The following is a 22,652-nucleotide window of genomic DNA, read 5'->3' as shown; positions in this document are numbered from 1 at the left end:
TTGTACGCTGAGTGAATCACTTGCAGTAGTGCGCACAGCACTAAGAAAACCCTGCTGAGAGTATGGTGGGTCAAAAGGTTCAATCTTCATTCCCACTTTAAGAATACCCGTCGGGCCTACTAATGTGCCCCTATTGAGCTTTGGGCACACAAACGCACATGCAGCCCCACACCAATCAGACTGGCCCAGCTGACAGGTGAAGCTTGCTCTAATCCTATTTGTGAGAGCAAATGATAGCTCTAGACGCTGACAATGATTAATGGGAGAAAAGGAATGATTCAATTTGCTTGGATCCCTCAAGCATCAATAAGGCAGAAGTCAATCAGAGGCAGGATCCGGGCGGCTTGGTTCAGATTCAGAGCAGGTGCTGCCAGTGGACTGCTGCAGTAGGACCCTAGGAGTGAGCAAGGGAACTGCACTGATGCTCAGATAAAGACACCAGTCCCTGTATTATTCCTCAGATCCATCAGACCTCTGATTGTCCCTGTGTGAACTGCCATCTCTCCATCTTACTCATACTGACAGTTCTACAGGCCACTGCATCCACATCTCATACAGGCATGCTGACGGAGGGATATATATTTCAAGAACCAGATGGAGAAACTTTTGCCTAATCAGTAAAAAATAATAATGAAAGGGTCATAAGAACATATAATACCACTTGGGCATTTGGAGAGTATGCTTGTTGCAGACTACACAAACTGTATAGCGACATTAGAGTATTTTCTTTTTTGGTTAAAGCATGTTTCAGATTGAAAGATAAATAACTTAACTATACTGTAGGAAACTGTTCAACAATTGTTAATATGGGGCGGCAGGGTAGCCTAGTGGTTAGAGATTTGGACTAGTAACCGAAAGGTTGCAAGTTCAAATCCCCGAGCTGACAAGGTACAAATCTGTCGTTCTGCCCCTGAACAGGCAGTTAACCCACTGTTCCTAGGCCGTCATTGAAAATAAGAATTTGTTCTTAAATGACTTGCCTAGTTAAATAAAGGTACAAAAATAAAAATAAATATGGAAGCATGAGGCCACAACAATATGAACAGAATATATGCTTGCCCTGAGGTTTAAGGGTCAAATAACCACCCATGGGAGGCACTTAAAATACATAATTTGAACTCAAGCACTGAGTCTGACCACTTTGATAAGAAAAGATAGATAACATGCACTCATGCTTTTCATGCAGGGAGATAAGTCATCTTCTTGGCTGCTTTCTGCTTGAAAGGAGGTGGATATGAGATGCCAATGATTCTCTGTGCAAGCTGGGAGCTTCAGAATGGAGCTCCCAGCTTCGGGTTCGTGAGGGATAGTTAGGGGTGGAGCAGCAAACCCCCCACAGTGCCACAGCCAAACCGTGCCCCCCTACCAGGCTCTCAGGCATAAATATGCTACTTACTGCGCTGGCTGTGCCATCAGTGTCTGTTAGCCTCTGATGCAGGTCAAACCAAACTGTCTGCAACAAGAACCAAAACACAAGAACCACAAGTGGATTAGTGTTAAGCCTAAACTGCACTGGAACAGTGCAACAGAGGCACCCTACTCTGCACTGCACACACCCAGGTGGGCAGGTTTTTTTTCCAACTCACATTTCTTATTTGCAACTGTACAGACACGATGCATGTTTCTTTTAATCCGACTCAAGACTTGCCTTGATACTGTTCTGATGACAATTGATCACTAAGCTGAATGAATATCAGTGTTGGGGAAGTTACTCTGAAAACATAGTTTACCAAGCTACCAATGACTTCACACTGAAATAAGTTAAGCTACACTACAGCTACCCTTAATAATAATACAGTTTACTTAACTAAGTTTACTTTGAAAAAGTAGTTAACTACATCCAAACTACTTAGTGAAAAATTATCATATCTATATCTAAAATGTAATTGACTACAAATTGCAAGAACAAATTACTCTGGAGTCAGATGTTAACAGAATGTGTAATTTAGCCTATAAAACACAAAAAGTTACAATTAGGCACACAAAAAGTGTTTCAAGCGAGAATTAGGCAGGTCTAATGCCGAAAAATAAAGGAAATTCTTAATCACTTCATCTATATTTTATTTTTTCAAAAAAAGTAGTGTGTAGTTCCAGTGGTTAGCTACTAGTTGAGAAGTTAATAAAACCTGCAGTAACTAAGGTGGTCATGAATTATACTTTTATTGCTGCTTTATTACCCATTTATTACAGTTAACAATGCAGTTCACTTCAAACTGTCAAACTATCCCCCTATTTGTTTATAGAACAGATATTTTATGTAATGAAGGAAATGCTTGCTTTCTATTGCTTGCTTTCAAGCAGAAATCTCTCTTGAATACTGTGAGACGCTATATCGCTTAGCTAGCTAATATACTCACAGATCTGTAGAGGAAAATGTTACACTGCAGAGAGGGTAGCTATCACATAGTATAATGTGGAACGGCCTTAGATAACATTTAATATAGAATCACAGAGATTTTAATCAGGGATGCGCATCTCTGACTGCAGGAAAATATCAAGCCCAGAAAAACCCATCACTGTATTACAGAGCTATATTTACAATCACATATTAAAGGAAAATAACACCCCAAAACGATATTTTGGTATTTGTTTCATTAGTCCATTGATAACATAGTGCCAAAATGTTTTGAATGTCAGCAATCAAGTTTTCAAAATGTATAACTTTCAAAATACGGAAAGACAGCATCCTACCGGCTGTATTTCTGTATTTAGAAAGTTATATATCTTGAAAACTTGATGACATACAAAACATTTTGGGACTATATCAACAACAGACTAATGAAACAAAAACCAAAATATTGTTTTTGGGTTCAGTTGCACACACTGAATGCCCTGATTTCTATAGTTATGTCTGATCTAGTCATTGTATATCATCTGCAGGATGATTTTAACCAGAGGTGACCTCAAGCCCAGCCCAGATGTGTGAAGGATCCTTGTCAATCAGAGCTCTTGTTGTCTGTAGAATGCTGTAGAGTGCTCACCTGCTGGTGCAGGAAGCATCATTTCCTTTCCCCGTTGTGTCATTATAAATGCCTCAATCACCGAGTAAGTTATGGACAGCAACTATTGAAAACTCATGTAAAATTCACATTCTGTGGTGTTTCTCATCTATCCGATGGGAGTGGAGTGAAACACTGTATTGTACAGCAGTTTCCTTCCGACAAATGTCTTACTGAGTGTACATTGGTGCATAATGATGAACAGACAACGCAGATGTGTCTGAATGTGGGTTGAGACCCTGGATTATCTTTCATACAGCACCAAATACTGTACAGATGAAGGATCTTAATTTGAGCCAGTCTGCTATATTACAGTAGAAAAATAATCCTGCAGCAACAGGAAGTGTGAATTATGATGAGGATTATAATTAAGGCTGCAATATGTAATGACCCGACCAAATTCACATAGACATGTGAGTTATAGACCTGTCATTCTCGATGAAAGCAAGTTTAAGAAGCGGCCGATCTGTTCTATGTGCTCTATTTCTATGCTTCTCGTTCTTAAGTTTCTTTTTTGTATCTTTTACTTCTGGTTTTATACACCAGCTTCAAAAAGGTGAAAATACAATATTTTTGGTTATTGAAAATATACTACAAGTTTGTATTTTCCTGCCGTGCAGGAAAACTCTCAGCATCAAAATAGTGATCAAATTAAGATCCTTCATCTGTAGCAATATGAGGGCTGCTGGATAAAGAAAGTATGCTGGTGCTCCAGTTGCCACGGTGATTGAGGCATTTATAATGACACAACGGGGAAAGGAAATGATGCTTCTTGCACCAGCAGGCGAGCACTCTACAGCATTCCACAGCATTCTACAGACAACAAGAGCTCTGATGACAAGGATCCTTCACACATCTGGGATGGGCTTGAGGTCACCTCTGGTTAATAAAATCATCCTGCTGAAAATATACAATGACTAGATCAGACATAACTATAGCAATCAGGGCGTTCAGTGTGTGCAAATAAGTCACATTGTATGGGACTAACAAATGTAAAGCATATGCCTGGTTTGAAGGAGAAATCCAGAAAAGTACATTCAGGACTAGAATCACAGACAGAGATAGCATGGACATAGCTGAGGGAACTACTACTTTGATCTCGTGAGGCAGAAGACAACTCAATTTGTGCAATGCATGTTAGTCATAACGGCTTCCAGTGTACAAGATTCTCACGCTGTCAAATCAAATCAAATCAAATCAAATTTTATTTGTCACATACACATGGTTAGCAGATGTTAATGCGAGTGTAGCGAAATGCTTGTGCTTCTAGTTCCGACAATGCAGTGATAACCAACAAGTAATCTAACTAACAATTCCAAAACTACTGTCTTATACACAGTGTAAGGGGATAAAGAATATGTACATAAGGATATATGAAATACAGAGCAGCATACAGTAGATGGTATCGAGTTCAGTATATACATATGAGATGAGTATGTAGACAAAGTAAACAAAGTCATAGTTAAAGTGGCTAGTGATACATGTATTACATGCAGTCGATGATGTACAGTATATACGTATGCATATGAGAAGAATAATGTAGGGTAAGTAACATTATATAAGGTAGCATTGTTTAAAGTGGCTAGTGATATATTTACATCATTTCCCATCAATTCCCATTATTAAAGTGGCTGGAGTTGGGTCAGTGTCAATGACAGTGTGTTGGCAGCAGCCACTCAATGTTAGTGGTGGCTGTTTAACAGTCTGATGGCCTTGAGATAGAAGCTGTTTTTTTCAGTCTCTCGGTCCCAGCTTTGATGCACCTGTACTGACCTCGCCTTCTGGATGATAGCGGGGTGAACAGGCAGTGGTTCGGGTGGTTGATGTCCTTGATGATCTTTATGGCCTTCCTGTAACATCGGGTGGTGTAGGTGTCCTGGAGGGCAGGTAGTTTGCCCCGGTGATGCGTTGTGCAGACCTCACTACCCTCTGGAGAGCCTTACGGTTGAGGGCGGAGCAGTTGCCGTACCAGGCGGTGATACAGCCCGCCAGGATGCTCTCGATTGTGCATCTGTAGAAGTTTGTGAGTGCTTTTGGTGACAAGCCGAATTTCTTCAGCCTCCTGAGGTTGAAGAGGCGCTGCTGCGCCTTCTTCACGACGCTGTCAGTGTGAGTGGACCAATTCAGTTTGTCTGTGATGTGTATGCCGAGGAACTTAAAACTTGCTACCCTCTCCACTACTGTTCCATCGATGTGGATAGGGGGGTGTTCCCTCTGCTGTTTCCTGAAGTCCACAATCATCTCCTTAGTTTTGTTGACGTTGAGTGTGAGGTTATTTTCCTGACACCACACTCCGAGGGCCCTGTCCGAAACCATTTTGTGATACATTTTTTCCACATCCATAAATTTGTACAGCCCCTCTCCCATAACATGGATAATAAGCACTTGTTGCAAACAGCGCAGCCCGCTGCGAATACATATTTTCTGTGAGGGAACGTTTGTCTGATTCCACAAAATCCATCCCGCCAGACGTGCGGTACAGTTGACTGTTCCAGGTTCGTTCCTTGCCCTGTGACACAGAAGGTCTGCCTAGGAAGACCTAAAAATCCTCCCTTTAGGAATCTTCACTGGGATCTGACAGTGCCTTCCTTGTTCTCTCAGGGGCGCTTCATCGAGCATGGAATAAAACTGTTCAGCTATTCTTAGCTGCTGCAATAAGAACTTGCCTGCCTGCCAGATACAACAGAATAATTAACTAGAGACTCCATTAGTCTGCCATGCTCACTGCATACTAGACATGGGCAACGGAGAGAGACAAAGAGCGGAGCGAGTGAGAGAGGAGAGAGAATGAGAGAGAGAGAGAGAGAGAGAGAGAGAGAGAGAGAGAGAGAGAGACAGATAAAGCCTGAGGGAATGAGTGAGGGAAGACAGCGTGGAGAAGGGGAGAGGGCATGAGGGAGAAGAAGAGTGCAAGGGAGAGAGGGAGGGATGAGTGAAAGAAATAGCAAGACATATTGCAATAGTTTGGATGTCAGGGCTCTATAATTGCTTTCTTTCGCTCACCCTCGCTCTCTTCTCTCATCCCTTCCCTTCCCACCATCATCCTATTGCGGATTGGAGGGGGGGGGGGGCATTTTACATTCATAAACCATGTCGAGGGCCGTTCTAAAAGGTTGTCACTTAACCACATTGCAAACATTAAGCCTAAATCTAACCTTAAATTAAGAATTTTCGTGAATTTTTTACAATGTAGACAATTTGGACTTTATGGTCCATGACTTTTTTTTAAAACAAACATTTTTTTATATCTTCTTCGGTCAAGTTAATTACCTCATTAGCTAGCTAGCAACCTGATAACTTTACCAGTAGTATATACGAACATTTGGGGGCACAGTAAGAATGGAAAAGGGATAGCTTCTTCAGGAGATCAATGGTCATAGTAATGAACAAATGAATGACTGATCACTTGCATGTTGTAGTCACAAACATGACACTCTTAAAAAGGCAGTGTACAATTTTTATGTAACATTTGTGCTTTTACATAATGTAGAAACCTAATATTCCACAAATGTCTTTGTAATTTCAATGCTAAGTATTTTTATGAAGATTTTTTATAATAAACAAATGTATTTACAGAGTTACAAATGAGTTTTGAGGGCACAACATGTGCTTCAGAAGTAGCTAGAATTCATATAGGCCTGGGCTGTTCAATGTCAGTGCTGGTGGGTAATAGATGGCGCCAACAGACATGGCAGCTCTGTTTCTAGCTCCTAAGCAACTATGTAGTATTTCATTTTTTGTGTGTGTTATTTCTTACATTATTAGCCCAGAATGCTTTTTGTGTTATTACATACAGCCGGAAACAACTTTTGGATATCAGAGCGGTGGTAACTCACCAGCATTACGACCATGAATACGTTTTTCCCAAATTGGATTCTTTGTTCGCACCCGCCAGAACAATTGAACTTGTCCCAGAGTCTGCTCCAAGACGCCGCCGGTGGAGAAGAGGTATTCGGAGTGGACTTTTAATCTGACTCAGGAGGCGTGCACACCATCCACCGCTTCCGAGTATATTACTCGCAAATGTTCAGTTTCTGGACAATAAAGTAGACAAGCTCAGGACGAGGGTCCACATCCAGACAGACATCAGGGACTAACATACTCTGTTTCACGGGATCATGGCTCTCTCCAGATATACTGTCACCTGTCCAGATAGCCAGCTGGGTTCTCAGTACATCGTGCAGGCAAGAATAAAAAACTCTCAGGGAAAAAGAAGGGCGGTGGTGTATGTTTCATGATTAACAACTCATGGTGTGATTCTGATAACGGTCAGACACTCAAGTCCTTTTGTTCACCCGACCTAGAATACCTTACAATCAAATACTGTAATACTTCCAAAGAGAATTCTCATTGGTTATAGTCACAGCTGTGTATATTCCCCCTCAAGCCGATACCATGACGGCCCTCAAGGAACTACACTGCAGTTTATGCAAACCACATATCCTAAGGCCACATTTATTGTAGCTGAGGATTTTAACAAAGCAAATTTGAGGAAAACACTACTGAAGTTCTGTTAACACATTGACTGTAGTACTAACGCTGGGAAAAAACTCGACCAGTGCTATTCTCTCTTCCGGGATGCCTACAAGGCCCTCCCCCGCCCTCCCTTTGGAAAATCAGATCACGACTCCATTTTTCTCCTCCATTCCTATAGGCAGAAACTCAAAAAGGAAGTACCCATGGTAAGGTCTATTTAATGCCGGTCTGACTAATCGGAATCCATGCTTCAAGATTGTTTTGATCACGCAGACTGAGATATGTTCTGGGTAGCCTCGGAGAATAACATTGATGTATACATGGACAAGGTGACTGAGTTCATCAGGAAGTGTATAGGGGATGTTGTTTCAACTGTGACTATTAAAACCTACCCAAACCAGAAACCCGTGGATAGATGGCTGCATTCGCGTTAAACTGAAAGCACAAACCACTGCATTTAACCATGGCAAGGTGACTGGGAATATGGTTGAATACAAACAGTGTAGATATTTCCTCCGTAAGGCAATCAAACAGGCAAAATGTCAGTACAGAGACAAAGTGGAGTCACAATTCAACGACTCAGACACGAGATGTATGTGACAGGGTCTACAGACAATCACGGATTACAAAGGGAAAACCAGCCATGTCGCGGACACAAACGTCTCGCTTTGAGGATACCGCAGTGCCATCAACGCGCCTCGCTCCCAAGGACTGTGGGCTCTCGTTCTCCGTAGCCCATGTGAGTAAGACATTTAAGCGTGTTAAACCCTCGCAAGGCTGCAGGCCAAGATGGAATCCCTTGTTGCGTTCACAGAGCATGCGCAGACCAGCTGGCTGGGGTGTTTACGGACATATTCAATCTTTATCTATCCCAGTCCACTGTCCCCACTTGCTTCAATATGTCCACCATTGTTCCTGTACCCAAGAAAGCAAAGGTAACTGAACGAAACGACTATCGCCCCGTAGCACTCACTTCTACCATCATGAAGTGCTTTGAGAGGCTATTTAAGGATCATATCACCTCTACCTTACCTGACACCCTAGACCCACTTCAATTTGCTTACCGCCCCAATATATCCACAGACGATGCAATCGCCATTGCACTGCACACTGCCCTATCCCATCTGGACAGGAGGAATACTTATATAAGAATGCTGTTCATTGACTATAGCTCAGCCTTCAACAGCATTCAAGCTCGGGCCCTGAGTCAACTGGGTCCTGGACTTCCTGACGGGCAACCCCCAGGTGGTGAAGGTAGGAAACAACACCCCTGTTGTACTCCCTGTTCACCCATGACTGGCACGCACGCATCCAACTCAATCATCAAGTTTGCAGATGACACAACAGTAGTAGGCCTGATTACCAACAATGAAGAGACAGCTTACAAGGATGAGGTGAAGGCCCTGGTAGAGTGGTGCCAGGAAAATAACCTCTCCATCAATTTCAACAAAACAAAGGAGCTGATCGTGGACTTCAGGAGACAGCATAGGGAGCACACTCCCATCCACATTGACGGGACCACAGTTGAGAAGGTGAAAAGCTTCAAGTTCCTCGGCGTACACATCACTGACGATCTGAAATTGTCCACATACAAAGACAGTGTGGTGAAGAAGGCGTAACAACCTCAGGAGGCTGAAGAAACTTGGCTTGGCCACTAAGACCCTCACAAACTTTTACAGATGCACAGTTGAGCACATCCTGTCGGCCTGGTATGGCAACTGCCCCACCCGCAACTGCAGGGCTCTCCAGAGGGTGGTATTTTCTGTCCAAAGCATCACCGGGGGCACACTGCCTGCCCTCCAGGACACCTACGGCCCCCGATGTCACAGGAAGGCCAAAAAGATCATCAACCTCCCGGAGCACGGCCTGTTCACTCCGCTATCATCCAGAAGGCGAGGTCAGTACAGGTGCATCAAAGCTGGGACTGAGAGACTGAAAAACAGATTTTATCTCAAGGCCATCAGACTGTTAAATAGCCATCACTAGCTGTCTATCACCCTAGGGCTGCTGCCCTATATACATAGACATGAAATCACTGGTCACTTTAATAATGGAACACTAGTCACTTTAATAATGTTTACAAACTGCTTTACTAATTTCATTGGTATGTACTGTATTCTATTCCTACTGTATTTTAGTCAATGACACTCCGACATTGCTCGTCCTAATATTTACAGTAAAAGTCGGATGTTTACATACACTTTAGCCAAATACATTTAAACTCAGTTTTTCACAATTCCTGAGATTTAATCTGAGTAAAAATTCCCTGTTTTAGGTCAGTTAGGATCACCACTTTATTGTAAGAATGTGAAATGCCAGAATAATAGTAGAGAGAATGATTTATTTCAGCTTTTATTTCTTTCATCAAATTCCCAGTGGGTCAGAAGTTTACATACACTCAAATAGTGTATGTATACGCCGACAGAGATGGCTGCCTCGCTTCGCTTTCCTAGGAAACTATGCAGTTTTTTTACGTGTTATTTCTTACATTGGTACCCCTGGTAATCTTAGGTTTCATTACATACAGTCGGGAAGAACTACTGAATATAAGAGCAACGTCAACTCACCATCAGTACGACCAGGAATATGACTTTCCCGAAGCGGATCCTGTGTTCTGCCTTTCACCCAGGACAATGGAATGGATCCCAGCCTGCGACCCAAAACAAAGACGTCGTAAAAGAGGGAAACGAAGCGGTCTTCTGGTCAGGCTCCGGAGACGGGCACATCACGCACCACTCCCTAGCATACTTGTCGCCAATGTCCAGTCTCTTGACAACAAGGTTGATGAAATCTGAGCAAGGGTAGCATTCCAGAGAGACATCAGAGACTGTAACGTTCTTTGCTTCACGGAAACATGGCTCACTCGAGAGACGCTAACGGAATCGGTGCAGCCAGCTGGTTTCTTCACTCATCGCGCGGACAGAAACAAACATCTTTCTGGTAAGAAGAGGGGCGGGGGCGTAGGCCTTATGATTAACGATACGTGGTGTGGTCACAACAACATACAGGAACTCAAGTCCTTCTGATTTAGAATTCCTCACAATCAAATGTCGACCGCATTACCTACCAAGGGAATTTTCTTTGATTATAGTCACAGCCGTATATATTCCCCCCAAGCAGACACATCGATGGCTCTGAACAAACTTTATTTGACTCTATGTAAACTGGAAACCACATATCCTGAGGCTGCATTCATTGTAGCTGGGGATTTTAACAAGGCTAATCTGAAAACAAGACTCCCTAAATTGTATCAGCATATCGATTGCGCAACCAGGGCTGGTAAAACCTTGGATCATTGCTATTCTAACTTCCGCGACGCATATAAGGCCCTCCCCCGCCCTCCTTTCGGAAAAGCTGACCACGACTCCATTTTGTTGCTCCCTGCCTACAGACAGAAGCTAAAACAAGAAGCTCCCGCGCTCAGGTCTGTTCAACACTGGTCCGACCAATCTGATTCCACGCTCCAAGACTGCTTCCATCACGTGGACTGGGACATGTTCCGCACTGCGTCCAACAACAACATTGACGAATACGCTGATTCGGTGAGCGAGTTCATTAGAAAGTGCTTTGAAGATGTCGTTCCCATAGCAACGATTAAAACATTCCCAAACCAGAAACCGTGGATTGATGGCAGCATTCGCGTGAAACTGTAAGCGCGAACCACTGCTTTTAACCAGGGCAAGGTGACCGGAAACATGACCGAATACAAACAGTGTAGCTATTCCCTCCGCAAGGCAATCAAACAAGCTAAGCGTCAGTATAGAGACAAAGTAGAGTCGCAATTCAACGGCTCAGACACAAGAGGTATGTGGCAGGGTCTACAGTCAATCACGGATTACAAAAAGAAAACCAGCCCCGTCACGGACCAGGATGTCTTTCTCCCAGGCAGACTAAATAACTTTTTTGCCAGCAACCAAAACATGCAGACTCTCCTTCACTGCAGCCTACGTGAGGAAAACATTTAAACGTGTTAACCCTCGCAAGGCTGCAGGCCCAGACGGCATCCCCAGCCGCGTCCTCAGAGCATGCGCAGACCAGCTGGCTGGTGTGTTTACGGACATATTCAATCAATCCTTATCCCAGTCTGCTGTTCCCACATGCTTCAAGAGGGCCACCATTGTTTCTGTTCCCAAGAAAGGTAACTGAGCTAAATGACTACCGCCCCTTAGCAGTCACTTCCGTCATCATGAAGTGCTTTGAGAGATTAGTCAAGGATCATATCACCTCCACCCTACCTGACACCCTAGACCCACTCCAATTTGCTTACCGCCCAAATAGGTCCACAGACGATGCAATCTCAACCACACTGCACATTGCCCTAACCCATCTGGACAAGAGGAATACCTATGTGAGAATGCTGTTCATCGACTGCAGCTCAGCATTTAACACCATAGTACCCTCCAAACTCGTCATCAAGCTCGAGACCCTGGGTCTCGACCCCGCCCTGTGCAACTGGGTACTGGACTTCCTGATGGGCCGCCCCCAGGTGGTGAGGGTAGGTAACAACATCTCCACCCCGCTGATCCTCAACACTGGTGCCCCACAAGGGTGCGTTCTGAGCCCTCTCCTGTACTCCCTGTTCACCCACGACTGTGTGGCCATGCACGCCTCCAACTCAATCATCAAGTTTGCCGACAACACTACAGTGGTAGGCTTGATTACCAACAACGACGAGAAGGCCTACAGGGAGGAGGTGAGGGCCCTCGGAGTGTGGTGTCAGGAAAATAACCTGACACTCAACGTCAACAAAACTAAGGAGATGATTGTGGACTTCAGGAAACAGCAGAGGGAGCACCCCCCTATCCACATCGATGGGACAAGGCCATCAGACTGTTAAACAGCCACCACTAACATTGAGTGGCTGCTGCCAACACACCGACTCAACTCCAGCCACTTTAATAATGGGAATGGATGGAAATTGATGTAAAATATATCACTAGCCACTTTAAACAATGCTACTTAATATAATGTTTACATACCCTACATTACTCATCTCATATGTATATACTGTACTCTATATCATCTACTGCATCTTTATGTAATACATGTATCACTAGTCACTTTAAACTATGGCACTTTGTTTACATACCCTACATTACTCATCTCATATGTATATACTGTACTCGATACCATCTACTGCATCTTGCCTATGCCGTTCTGTACCATCACTCATTCATATATCTTTATGTACATATTCTTTATCCCTTTACACTTGTGTGTTTAAGGTAGTAGTTTTGGAATTGTTAGGTTAGATTACTCGTTGGTTATTACTGCATTGTCGAAACTAGAAGCACAAGCATTTCGCTACACTCGCATTAACATCTGCTAATCATGTGTATGTGACAAATACATTTGATTTGATTTGATTTTTTATTTGGTAGCATTACCTTTAAATTGTTTCACTTGGGTCAAACGTTTCGGGTAGCCTTCCTCAAGCTTCCCACAATAAGTTGGGTGAATAGGGCTCTTCTATCTTCTATATACCACCGCTACCTTGTCACAACACAACTGATTGGCTCAAACTCATTAAGAAGTAAAAAAATTCCACAAAAAAACTTTTAACAAGGGACAACTGTTAATTGAAATGCATTCCATGAAGCTGGTTGAGAGAATGCCAAGAGGGTGCAAATCTGTCATCAAGGCAAAGGGTGGCTACTTTGAAGAATCTCAAATATAAAATATATTTTGATTTGTTTAACACTTTTTTGGTTACAAATGATTCCATATGTGTTATTTCATAGTTTTGATGTCTTCATTATTATTCTACAATGTAATGGAATGAGTAGGTGTGTCCAAACTTTTGACTGGTACTGTAATAATACAATTACATTTATATTTACATTAAAAACCAAAGTCTATGAGAATTCCAGTCCTTCTAATAAATGTTATACCCCTTTATCTTCAATAATATTGTTTTGCCTGAGCATAACCCCAAATCTAAGGACTTATTAGCCAGAACAACTGTGTTGTTTATGATTTTTTTGTCTTGGAGGACTGATTGGGCTCATTGATTCGAGATGAAAAATAAATGCTGCGCTCATGGAAAGGCATGCTTTGAGTGCTACTGAAAAGTGCTATTTCCATGTAAAAATGAATGTCATATGCTGCATTTGCTATTGGTCTCTTGTTCACCTGTTTGTTGATGACACTTTGATATCTTGGTAATATACAGCTGTTTAAAGGGCAAATCCACAGATGAAACAATAACAAAATGGATGCCTGCTTCTGTTTTGGTAAATGCTGAGGCCTGGAGAAACGTAACCACGCTCAGATAGATAGACAGAGCTATGGATGCAAGGACGGACCATCCATGATATCAAAATGATTGTTTTAAATATGCTATAGGCTATCAAATGTACAATGTTTACAAACATTGGGGGAAAACAAGCTTATATTTTTGGTTCTCATGGAGTGTAACAGTTAAACTTAGCTCATGAGGCATTTATAAGTTATATTCTTCAAGGATGCTGATAATATATATATTTATATATATATCCATTGATTCTTGAAGAATATATATATATAATTTAGAAGTCCAAAAATGGATGTAGCAACTACAGATTGCCCCTTTAAGTCTGTCAAAACTGCGAGTTTGAGCAATTGTCCATAGGCCATGCTCATGCTCAAACTCGCACACTTAAAAAAATAAAAATAATTCAACATGAATTAGATTGAGCAATAAAAGCCCCACTTTTATTCCATAGGCTGGGATCCGCACTATGCAGCTGTTGCAAGAGCGCATTTTCACTGGCAGTCCACTGGTTTCAAAAACAATGATTGACAGGCAACTTAAACTTCTTGAATTCAACCATTATTGTGTTCAAATACACATTTAGATTTGTGAACAACAACCACAATACGTAAAGGCGTAAATAGCTAAATGAGAGAGAGCAGCAGTGTGATTCACATGAAGTCTCTGACTTCTGGTCAGACTCGCTCAGGTGGAACAAACTTAAATTTGTGTCTTTTTCAATGCTGATTTGAATGTCATTGAGAAAACAGAGAAGTGTCAAAGATTTTTTTTCACAAACATCCTTTCTGAATTTAAAAGTAATAGTCGAAGTAATCATCCAGTTTTTCAAAAGTATCTGTAATCTGATTACAATAATTGGTTTTGCTGGTAATGTAATGGATTACAGTTTTTTGTAATCCCTTACATAATCTGTTACTCTCCAACCCTGATCTGCTAAATATGTGTATGTGACCAATAAATTGGATTTGATTTGATTTGACATGAGGGCCAAAAAACTGGGACCTGGGTGAGTGCAAAAACAACAGGGAGAATCAAAACACAGAAGTGTTCAGTAAGGACCAAAATTTTAAAAAAATTCTGGCACTCCAAAATGTGATGTTGTGCTAGCTTTTTAAAGTAGGGAGCACTGGGCCTCCCGAGTGGAGCAGCGTTCTAAGGCACTGCATGGCAGTGCTTGAGGCGTCACTACAGACCTGGGTTCGATCCCGGGCTGTGTCACAGCTGGGTGTGACTGGGAGACCCATGAGGCAGTGCACAATTGTCCCAGCGTCGTCCGGGTTAGAGGAGGGATTGTCCCATTGCGCTATAGCGACTCCTTGTGGCGGGCCGGGCACATGCACGCTGACACGGTCGCCAGCTGTACAGTGGACACTGAAACATTGGAGCGGCTGGGTTAAGCCAGCAGTGTGTCAAGTAGGGAGCACCAGTGCTAGAGATGTTTTAATGTTGAGCCCTGCCTGGGAGGTGCAGCACAGATTGGATGTGTTGTTGGAGATGCGCTAACGAGCCACCATGGGATGTGCTAGAGATTGGTTCTATCAGGGACGGCCCGCCCATTAGGCATGATTAGGCAGCCTCTTAGGGCAGCATTGACGAGGGTAGCATTTAACAAGCTAAATTGACCAAGACGCACCTCCAACAACACATATCACCTCACATAATTCTGCACAAAACAATCAAAACATTATTCACCCAGTGGCATATGGGCTATTAAGGTGAGTGGTGATGCTGCCCCATGATAAGCAGTGTCCACTTTGCCAAAGGCAGGGGCGCAAAACATTTATCTTGTCCATGCCCAGCGCACATCTCCATGGTACAGTTGGAGAGACGCAGAGCTGCGGTGCTCCACCAACGCCCAGTCAAAGTCATCTAACATAAATCATGTAGCAGCCTATACAGTAGAAATACTATATAGCCTCTGTGGCCTTTTCTGTAGCCTACAGGACGACCAAATTTATGATAACGTCACGAGACACTTTTTTTACATCATGAGTGTTTCTGATTAAATAGCCTAAATGGCATCCTATCAAATACAAATGTGCTTCAATGTGAATTATGAATTAACATGTTGACAAACACACCACATCCAATAAACAGGACAGGTCAAAGTAAAATGGACAATAGCCAATGGAATGACATTAGGCTACTCACGACAGCTGTCCAGGAGTTTCAATCAGTCAAATCAAATGAAAGTTTATTTGTCACGTGCGCCGAATACAACAGGTGTAGAGCTTACAGTGAAATGCTTACTTACAGCTTCTAACCAATAGTGCAAAAAAGGTGTTAGGTGAACAATAGGTAGGTAAAGAAATAAAACAAGCGAGGCTTTAAAAGTAGCGAGGCTACATACAGACACCGGTTAGTCAGGCTGATTGAGGTAGTATGTACATGAATGTATAGTTAAAGTGACTATGCATATATAATGAACAGAGAGTAGCAGCAGGGTAAAAGAGGGGTTGGGGGGGCACACAATGTAGATAGCCTGGGTATCCATTTGATTACCTGTTCAGGAGTCTTATGGCTTGGGGGCAAAAACTGTTGAGAAGCCTTTTTGTCCTAGACTTGGCACTCCGGTACCGCTTGTAGTAGAGAGAACTGTCTATGACTGGGGTGGGCTAAATTGTCATGATAATCAGTGATTTCAAGTTTATAGTCATCAATTTCTGAGCTGATAATGCCGAAGTTGAAAATAAAAAAGGCATTTTATAAGATAACACAACATGCACAAATTTCAAAGATTTTACTGAGTTACAGTTCATATAAGGAAATCAGTCAATTTAAATACATTCGTTAGGCCTTAATCTATGGATTAAAAACAAAGGTAGGGACATGGATAAGAAAACCAGCCGGTATCTGGTGTGACCACCATTTGCCTCATGCAGCGAGACACATCTTCTTCACATAGAGTTGATCAGGCTCTTGATTGTGGCCTGTGGAATGTTGTCCATCTCTTCTTCGCTGACTATGCAAAATGGCTGAATATTGGTGAGAACTGGAACACGCTGTTGTACATGTCGATGCAGAGCATCCCAAACATGCTCAATGGGTGACATGTCTGTTGAGTGTGCAGGCCATAGAAGATCTGGGACATTTTCAGTTTCAGGAATTGTGTACAGATCTTTGCGACATGGGGCCGTGCATTACCATGCTGAAACATGAGGTGATGGCGGCAGGTGAATGGCACGACAATGGGCCTCAGGATCTTGTCACAGTATCTCTGTGCATACACGCTGTCTGCCACCTGCCCGATACAGTTGAAACCGGGATTCATCGTGACAGTGGCCAATGAAGGTGAGCATTTGCCCACTGTCGGTTACGATGCCAAACTGCAGTCAGTTCAAGACCCTTGTGCGGATGACGAGCACACAGATGAGCTTCCCTGAGATGGTTTCTGACAGTTTGTGCAGAAATTATTTGGTTTTGCATACCCACAGTTTCATCAGCTGTCTGTCTGGCTGGTCACAGACGATCCCGCAGGTGAAGAAGCAGCGTTGTGGAGGTCCTGGGCTGGCGTGGTTACACATGGTCTGTGGCTGTGAGGCCTGTTGGATGTACTGTCAAATTTTCTCAAACGATGTATGGTAGAGAAATTAATATTACATTCTCTGGCAACAGCTCTGGTGGACATTCCTGCAGTCAGCATTCCAATTGTACGCTCCCGCAAAACTTGCAATATTATTGTCATTGTGTTGTGTGACAAAACTGCACATTTTAGAGTGGCCTGTTATTGTTCCCAGCACAAGGTGCACCTGTGTAATGACCATGCTGTTTAATCAGCTTCTTGATAATCCACACCTGTCAGGTGGATGGATTATCTTGGCAAAGGAGAAATGCTCACTAACAGGGATGTAAACAAAATTGTGCACACAATTTGATAGAAATAAGATTTTTATGCGAATGGAACATTTCTGGGATCTTTAATTTTAGCTCATGAAACATAGGACCAACACTTTATATGTTGCGTTTGTATTTTTGTTTAGTGTCATTTTTGTATTTTATTACAATACTTTTTTTGAGCAGGATGGGTGTTCTTACCTTGTTCTCAAGGCGTCCAATTAGCTCAGCTAGTCGGTTGATCTGTGCCTCCAGCGTCTCTTTCCTTACCTCCACCACCCCTGATAGAATAGAGTCAACACACTCCCAGCATTCAATACATTTTATGGTACAGATCTTTTCCTCCAGAGAATATTTGTGGCAATTAAAGAGTTCCAACCAGGTCTGATAAATAGGGAATAACATGTGTTAATCAGGAAAAATCATGACTATTCAAGGTTTGACATTGAAATATATAGCTTGTGCCTCAGCAGAGAAGAGGCCTTTATTGCTTTTCAGCTCTGTGTAGAAAGCAATAACACATTCTATCCTAACGTACTTGGCTCTTGCGATTATCTTTGCCTTTGTGAGTCACCCTGGATAATAGTGTGTGCAGTAAAGGTCCAGCCAGGACGACAATGACAATAGAATGAAACACACTGAGAGGCCCTGTGTTAAGAGGCCTCAGTGAGGCAGAAATGAATAGGAAGGCCAATAATATTAATCCTTCCATTCTTCTCCCCTCTATGTGATGCAACATAACCAATTAATGGTGGAAAAGGGCTTTCTGCTCTTTAAAATCATCACCTCTCAAGGTGCCAAGCCAATTAGAGGATGACACTTCTCCCTGTGTTGATGAGAACAGAAGCACAGAGCTTAGAGGGGCTGTGAAATTTTGGAACCTACCAGTCATAACCATAGAGACATATGAAGCATGCACATAGCAGGCACATTTGGTCAGTTGGGGCTGAATGGATGTCCATGCTGTTTGAGCATGCTCTCTGTCATACACAGGAGAGCAATCATTATTCCTGACTGGCCATGCTAACAACAGGCAGCCATCTCCATGTGCAGCTGCCTCAGCATACTGTCCAACATATGGCAGTCACAGATGTTCGCAGGAATATTTTTGCAGGAACATTTTCATTCCACACACTGGTGCCTGCACACTCACACACACAAGCACAAGTACACCCTTGTCAAAATACATGGAGGAGTGTGGCTTGCCTCAGGTAACTTTGAACAATGAACAATGGCTCATTTAAAAACAACATTTCTCCCATAGTGTCACATAGTCCTGCAAGGAGGCAGTTCCACAAATCTGATCAGCATGAATGTTTACATTTAGAACATTCCCTGGCAAGGTATTCCCTGATCAATGAAGAGAGAGCACAGACAGATTCTGCAACAAGAATGTTTAGTCTGCCATTATAAAAAAAGAGGGATATTGCAATATAGCAGGAACAACTGTAGGAAAAATATATATTCATATTTATAAATATATTTGATAAAAGTGTGAGGGAAAGTCAGGAAAGAATGAGTGAGTCTAAGAGTGAGAGACAGAGAGAGGGGGAGGGGGCACAGGGAAGTATTGATCAATGTTTTCTTCCTGATAAAATAAATGACAGGCCAGACCAAGCTGGCCCCAATCAAGGCCCTATTTCCAGCCGCTGACAGCTGTAATACTGGCTTTTATTGCCCAAACTGTCAGGTTTATGAGTGTTTAAATGTTTAACTGGTGTCAGGCTTTAAGTAATGGACTCAAAATTGCCCCTTTCTATAGACAGTTTCTATGGTTTCAATGTCATTCGAATGTAATTCTATAAAGCCTGTTAATAAATGAGAGCAGTTTGGACTGGAAGTCATTTGTGAGGCCATAGCCAGAAGCTCTAACTCTGCTTTTCAGTGGAACCACTCTCTAATTGAAATGAGGAATGGATTCAGTGGAAAAGGGATTATTTATCCCCATTGAAAAGTTAGTTTTCAGCACTTGGTCTACTCCCAAACCATTGTACACCACAATACATAATGCTTATCTACTGCATGCATGATGCATACTGATTGTGCACTCGTGGTTTATTCTGTGATTGCTCTGAATGCTGTACGTTATGCAAGCTGCTTTAAATTGATATATTCCAGAATGATCTTTGAGACAGAAGCATGAAACAGCTGAAATGTCATTGTGGTTCTGAATGAATGAAGGAATCTACAAATGAGGGTGTCTGGCATATGCACACTGGTTTTGGTAGACTGATATTGCTACTCAAACCCATAGGCCTACATGTGCTGCTTTACAGCAGCTCACTGCAGAACCAACTCTAACTGAAGTGATGGCTGCATGCAGAGTATAATGTATTTGACTTTTTGATCTGCATATCTGTGTCATTGTTACAGCCGCCCCTCCCTCCCTCCCTCCCTCCCTCATCCTCTTTGTGGGAGAGCTGGAGCCGCTAGTCACATCTCCATGTTCCTATAGATGATTGATTGAGAATGTAGAAAATGGGAAATAAAACACTCTGCCTGAAGAGAACAGTGCTTTTGATTTCCATTCTGCTTGATTAATTCTACCAGGCTTGTCTCCAAGCTAATCACAAATGCAAATGACAAATGTATGTCAGACTTCTTTCAGAATGTACTTTTTTTTACATTGCATTTGGTTCAGGTGACACATGTCTACATTGTGCTTAAACGTGATGTGTTTTAAGGGGAGAGAGAGGGTGTTTTGTGTTCTTATGGGAGAGAGATGGAGACAGAAGGTAAAGTACATCACTTAAATGAATCAGCAGATTGTAGAAGGGGCTGGATAATTGACTCCAATCCATACAAAACTTCTTTAGTAAGAGACTACATACTGTAGGCCTATGCCAGTGTACAGTATGTTTTGTGTGACACAGGCACAGAGGCCTCACCTGTAGCAGTGTTGATGTTCCTTGGGGCAGCATCCTTGGCAGCACTGACTCTGTTGTTAGGAGGGTAGTCAGGCACTGGGTTCTCATAACATTTCTCTGGAACCTGTTGACTGACCTTAGTAGGGTACCTATACAGAGGGAGTGAAAGACAGACAAACAAAGGGAGATACCTAGTCAGTTGTACAACTGAATGCATCTTCCACATTTAACCCTCTGAATCAGAAAGGTGCGGGGGGCTGCCATAATCAACATCCATGTCTTTCAGCACCTGGGGAACAGTGGGTTAACTGCCTTGCTCAGAGGCAGAACGACAAATGTTTACCTTGTCAGATCGGGGATTCAATCCTGCAACCTTTAGATTACTGGCCCAATGCTCTAACCACTAGGCTACCGGCTGCCCCAGAGAGGGATGAGAGATGAACGAGAGAGAGGATGAGGGTGGATCACAGTAGACAGAGAAGGCACATTGCTAGGAACCTGAGTGATTTTCATTTGGGGTACTTCCAGGCTAAATTTCACACACATAATGACGTGACACAGCAGTGGTGTCCTCCTCACTCCACAACTCACCCTGACTGACTACAGTGCTGCTCGTCAATAGCGTCCACAGCACTCTCCACCGAGTTCAGCAGAGAATGGATCTGATTGGCTGATTCCTTCAACAGGAAGCGGGTAACAAATTGCTCCACATTGGTCCCTCGTTCATACACCTGGCGAGAGGAGAGATAGATAGAGGCGTAGGGGGGAGGAGATAGAGGATGAGAGAAGCCTTAGCACCCTTCTGCCCATCTGAACACATCAAATAAGTCCCTCTCTGCATGTCTTTCACTGCCTCTGAAAGCTTCCTTCCTGCAGAGTGCTTTTAGAACAACATTCCCCCCCCAAGGTTGAAGACAGGCACTTTCTCTAAGCTTAAGTGAAAAAATTAAATATAGGCAGTAGTCAGCTAGGATGCAGCCTTGGCCGTACTCATCTATAGTCAGTTTAATTTCACTGGTTGAAATAGACAATATTCTTCCTGCTTTGCCATTGTGGGGAAATGGTTTGTGCTGTCAAACAAGCTTTATGTTATTTTGGATAAACTTAATTGTCAGCTCTTGTAAGCAGACACACAATGAGATTTCTAAGATAATTAGAACACTTTGTTACATCAGCCTTATAATTAATTATCACAGAAAAACGTAAACAGGCCAATAAAATAGAAAGTGAATATCGAATCTCATTATCTCAGCCAATGTCAGCTGTAGGTTCAGAAACAATTTGCATACTGGTCTGATAAGAACAAATTAGATAATGTTTTGAGACTTTTCTATGACTTTGTATTGGCATTTCTGGTGATTGCATACCAAAGAATGAACATTAATCCAAGTCTCATCATTGCTTGATAATATGAAATATAGCCTACTGTGTGACTAGAGAATCTACGAAGAGGCTGTCTGATACTTTAGAAGAGTTATAACTTTGTTCTCAAATTGCACACTGTGGACATTGCTGAGCTGGTAGAGTAAAGATGCAGACAGAATGGAATCTGGGGTTGGTGCCGTGGCCATGTTTCATCAGCATCAGATTTTGTTTCTCAAGGTTGTAGAGTTCAGGTTATAGTGTGACAGCAGGAAGGAGGAGGTTTAAGAGTGTGGTCATTCCTTCACCATCCTCTATCTCTGCCCCTGTCTCTGCCTCTGTCCAGTCTCTGACCCAGTCTCTGCCTCTGACCCTGTCTCTGACACTGGCTCTGACAATGGCTCTGACACTGGCTTTGGCTCTGTCTCTGACCCTGTCTCTGACCCTTCCTCTGCCTCTGACCCAGCCTCTGACCCTGCCTCTGACCCTGTCTCTGATACTGGCTCTGACACTGGTTCTGGCTCTGACCCTGTCTCTGACACTGTCTCTGGCTCTGACCCTGTCTCTGACACTGGCTCTAGCTCTGACCCTGTCTCTGACACTGTCTCTGACACTGGCTCTGGCTCTGACCCTGTCTCTGACACTGGCTCTGACACTGGCTCTGGCTCTGACACTGGCTCTAGCTCTGTCTCTGACACTGTCTCTGACACTGGCTCTGGCTCTGACCCTGTCTCTGACACTGGCTCTGGCTCTGACCCTGTCTCTGACACTGGCTCTGACCCTGTCTCTGACACTGGCTCTGACACTGGCTCTGACACTGGCTCTGACACTGGCTCTGGCTCTGGCTCTGTCTCTGACACT

The 22,652-nt window shown here is 43.0% G+C and overlaps 1 protein-coding gene across 1 annotated transcript in view; it reads right to left on the bottom strand.

Moving 5' to 3' along the window:
- Positions 1-1,396: 1,396 nt before the first annotated feature.
- The window catches only part of LOC115134278 (N-terminal EF-hand calcium-binding protein 2-like), a gene marked incomplete at both ends in the record, with an annotated part of 76,988 nt that continues 55,732 nt past the window's right edge, over positions 1,397-22,652 (bottom strand). Inside the window, 4 exons of the mRNA XM_065015235.1 lie at positions 1,397-1,453; positions 17,764-17,843; positions 20,451-20,578; positions 21,021-21,160. Coding sequence (XP_064871307.1) covers positions 1,397-1,453; positions 17,764-17,843; positions 20,451-20,578; positions 21,021-21,160 — 405 coding nt within the window. The remainder of the gene's footprint in view (positions 1,454-17,763; positions 17,844-20,450; positions 20,579-21,020; positions 21,161-22,652) is intronic.

Source organism: Oncorhynchus nerka, unplaced genomic scaffold, assembly GCF_034236695.1.
Source record: "Oncorhynchus nerka isolate Pitt River unplaced genomic scaffold, Oner_Uvic_2.0 unplaced_scaffold_1589, whole genome shotgun sequence".
Lineage (NCBI taxonomy): Eukaryota > Metazoa > Chordata > Actinopteri > Salmoniformes > Salmonidae > Oncorhynchus > Oncorhynchus nerka.
Note: the sequence above shows the minus strand (reverse complement) of the source record. Positions and strands in the feature narration are given on the sequence as shown.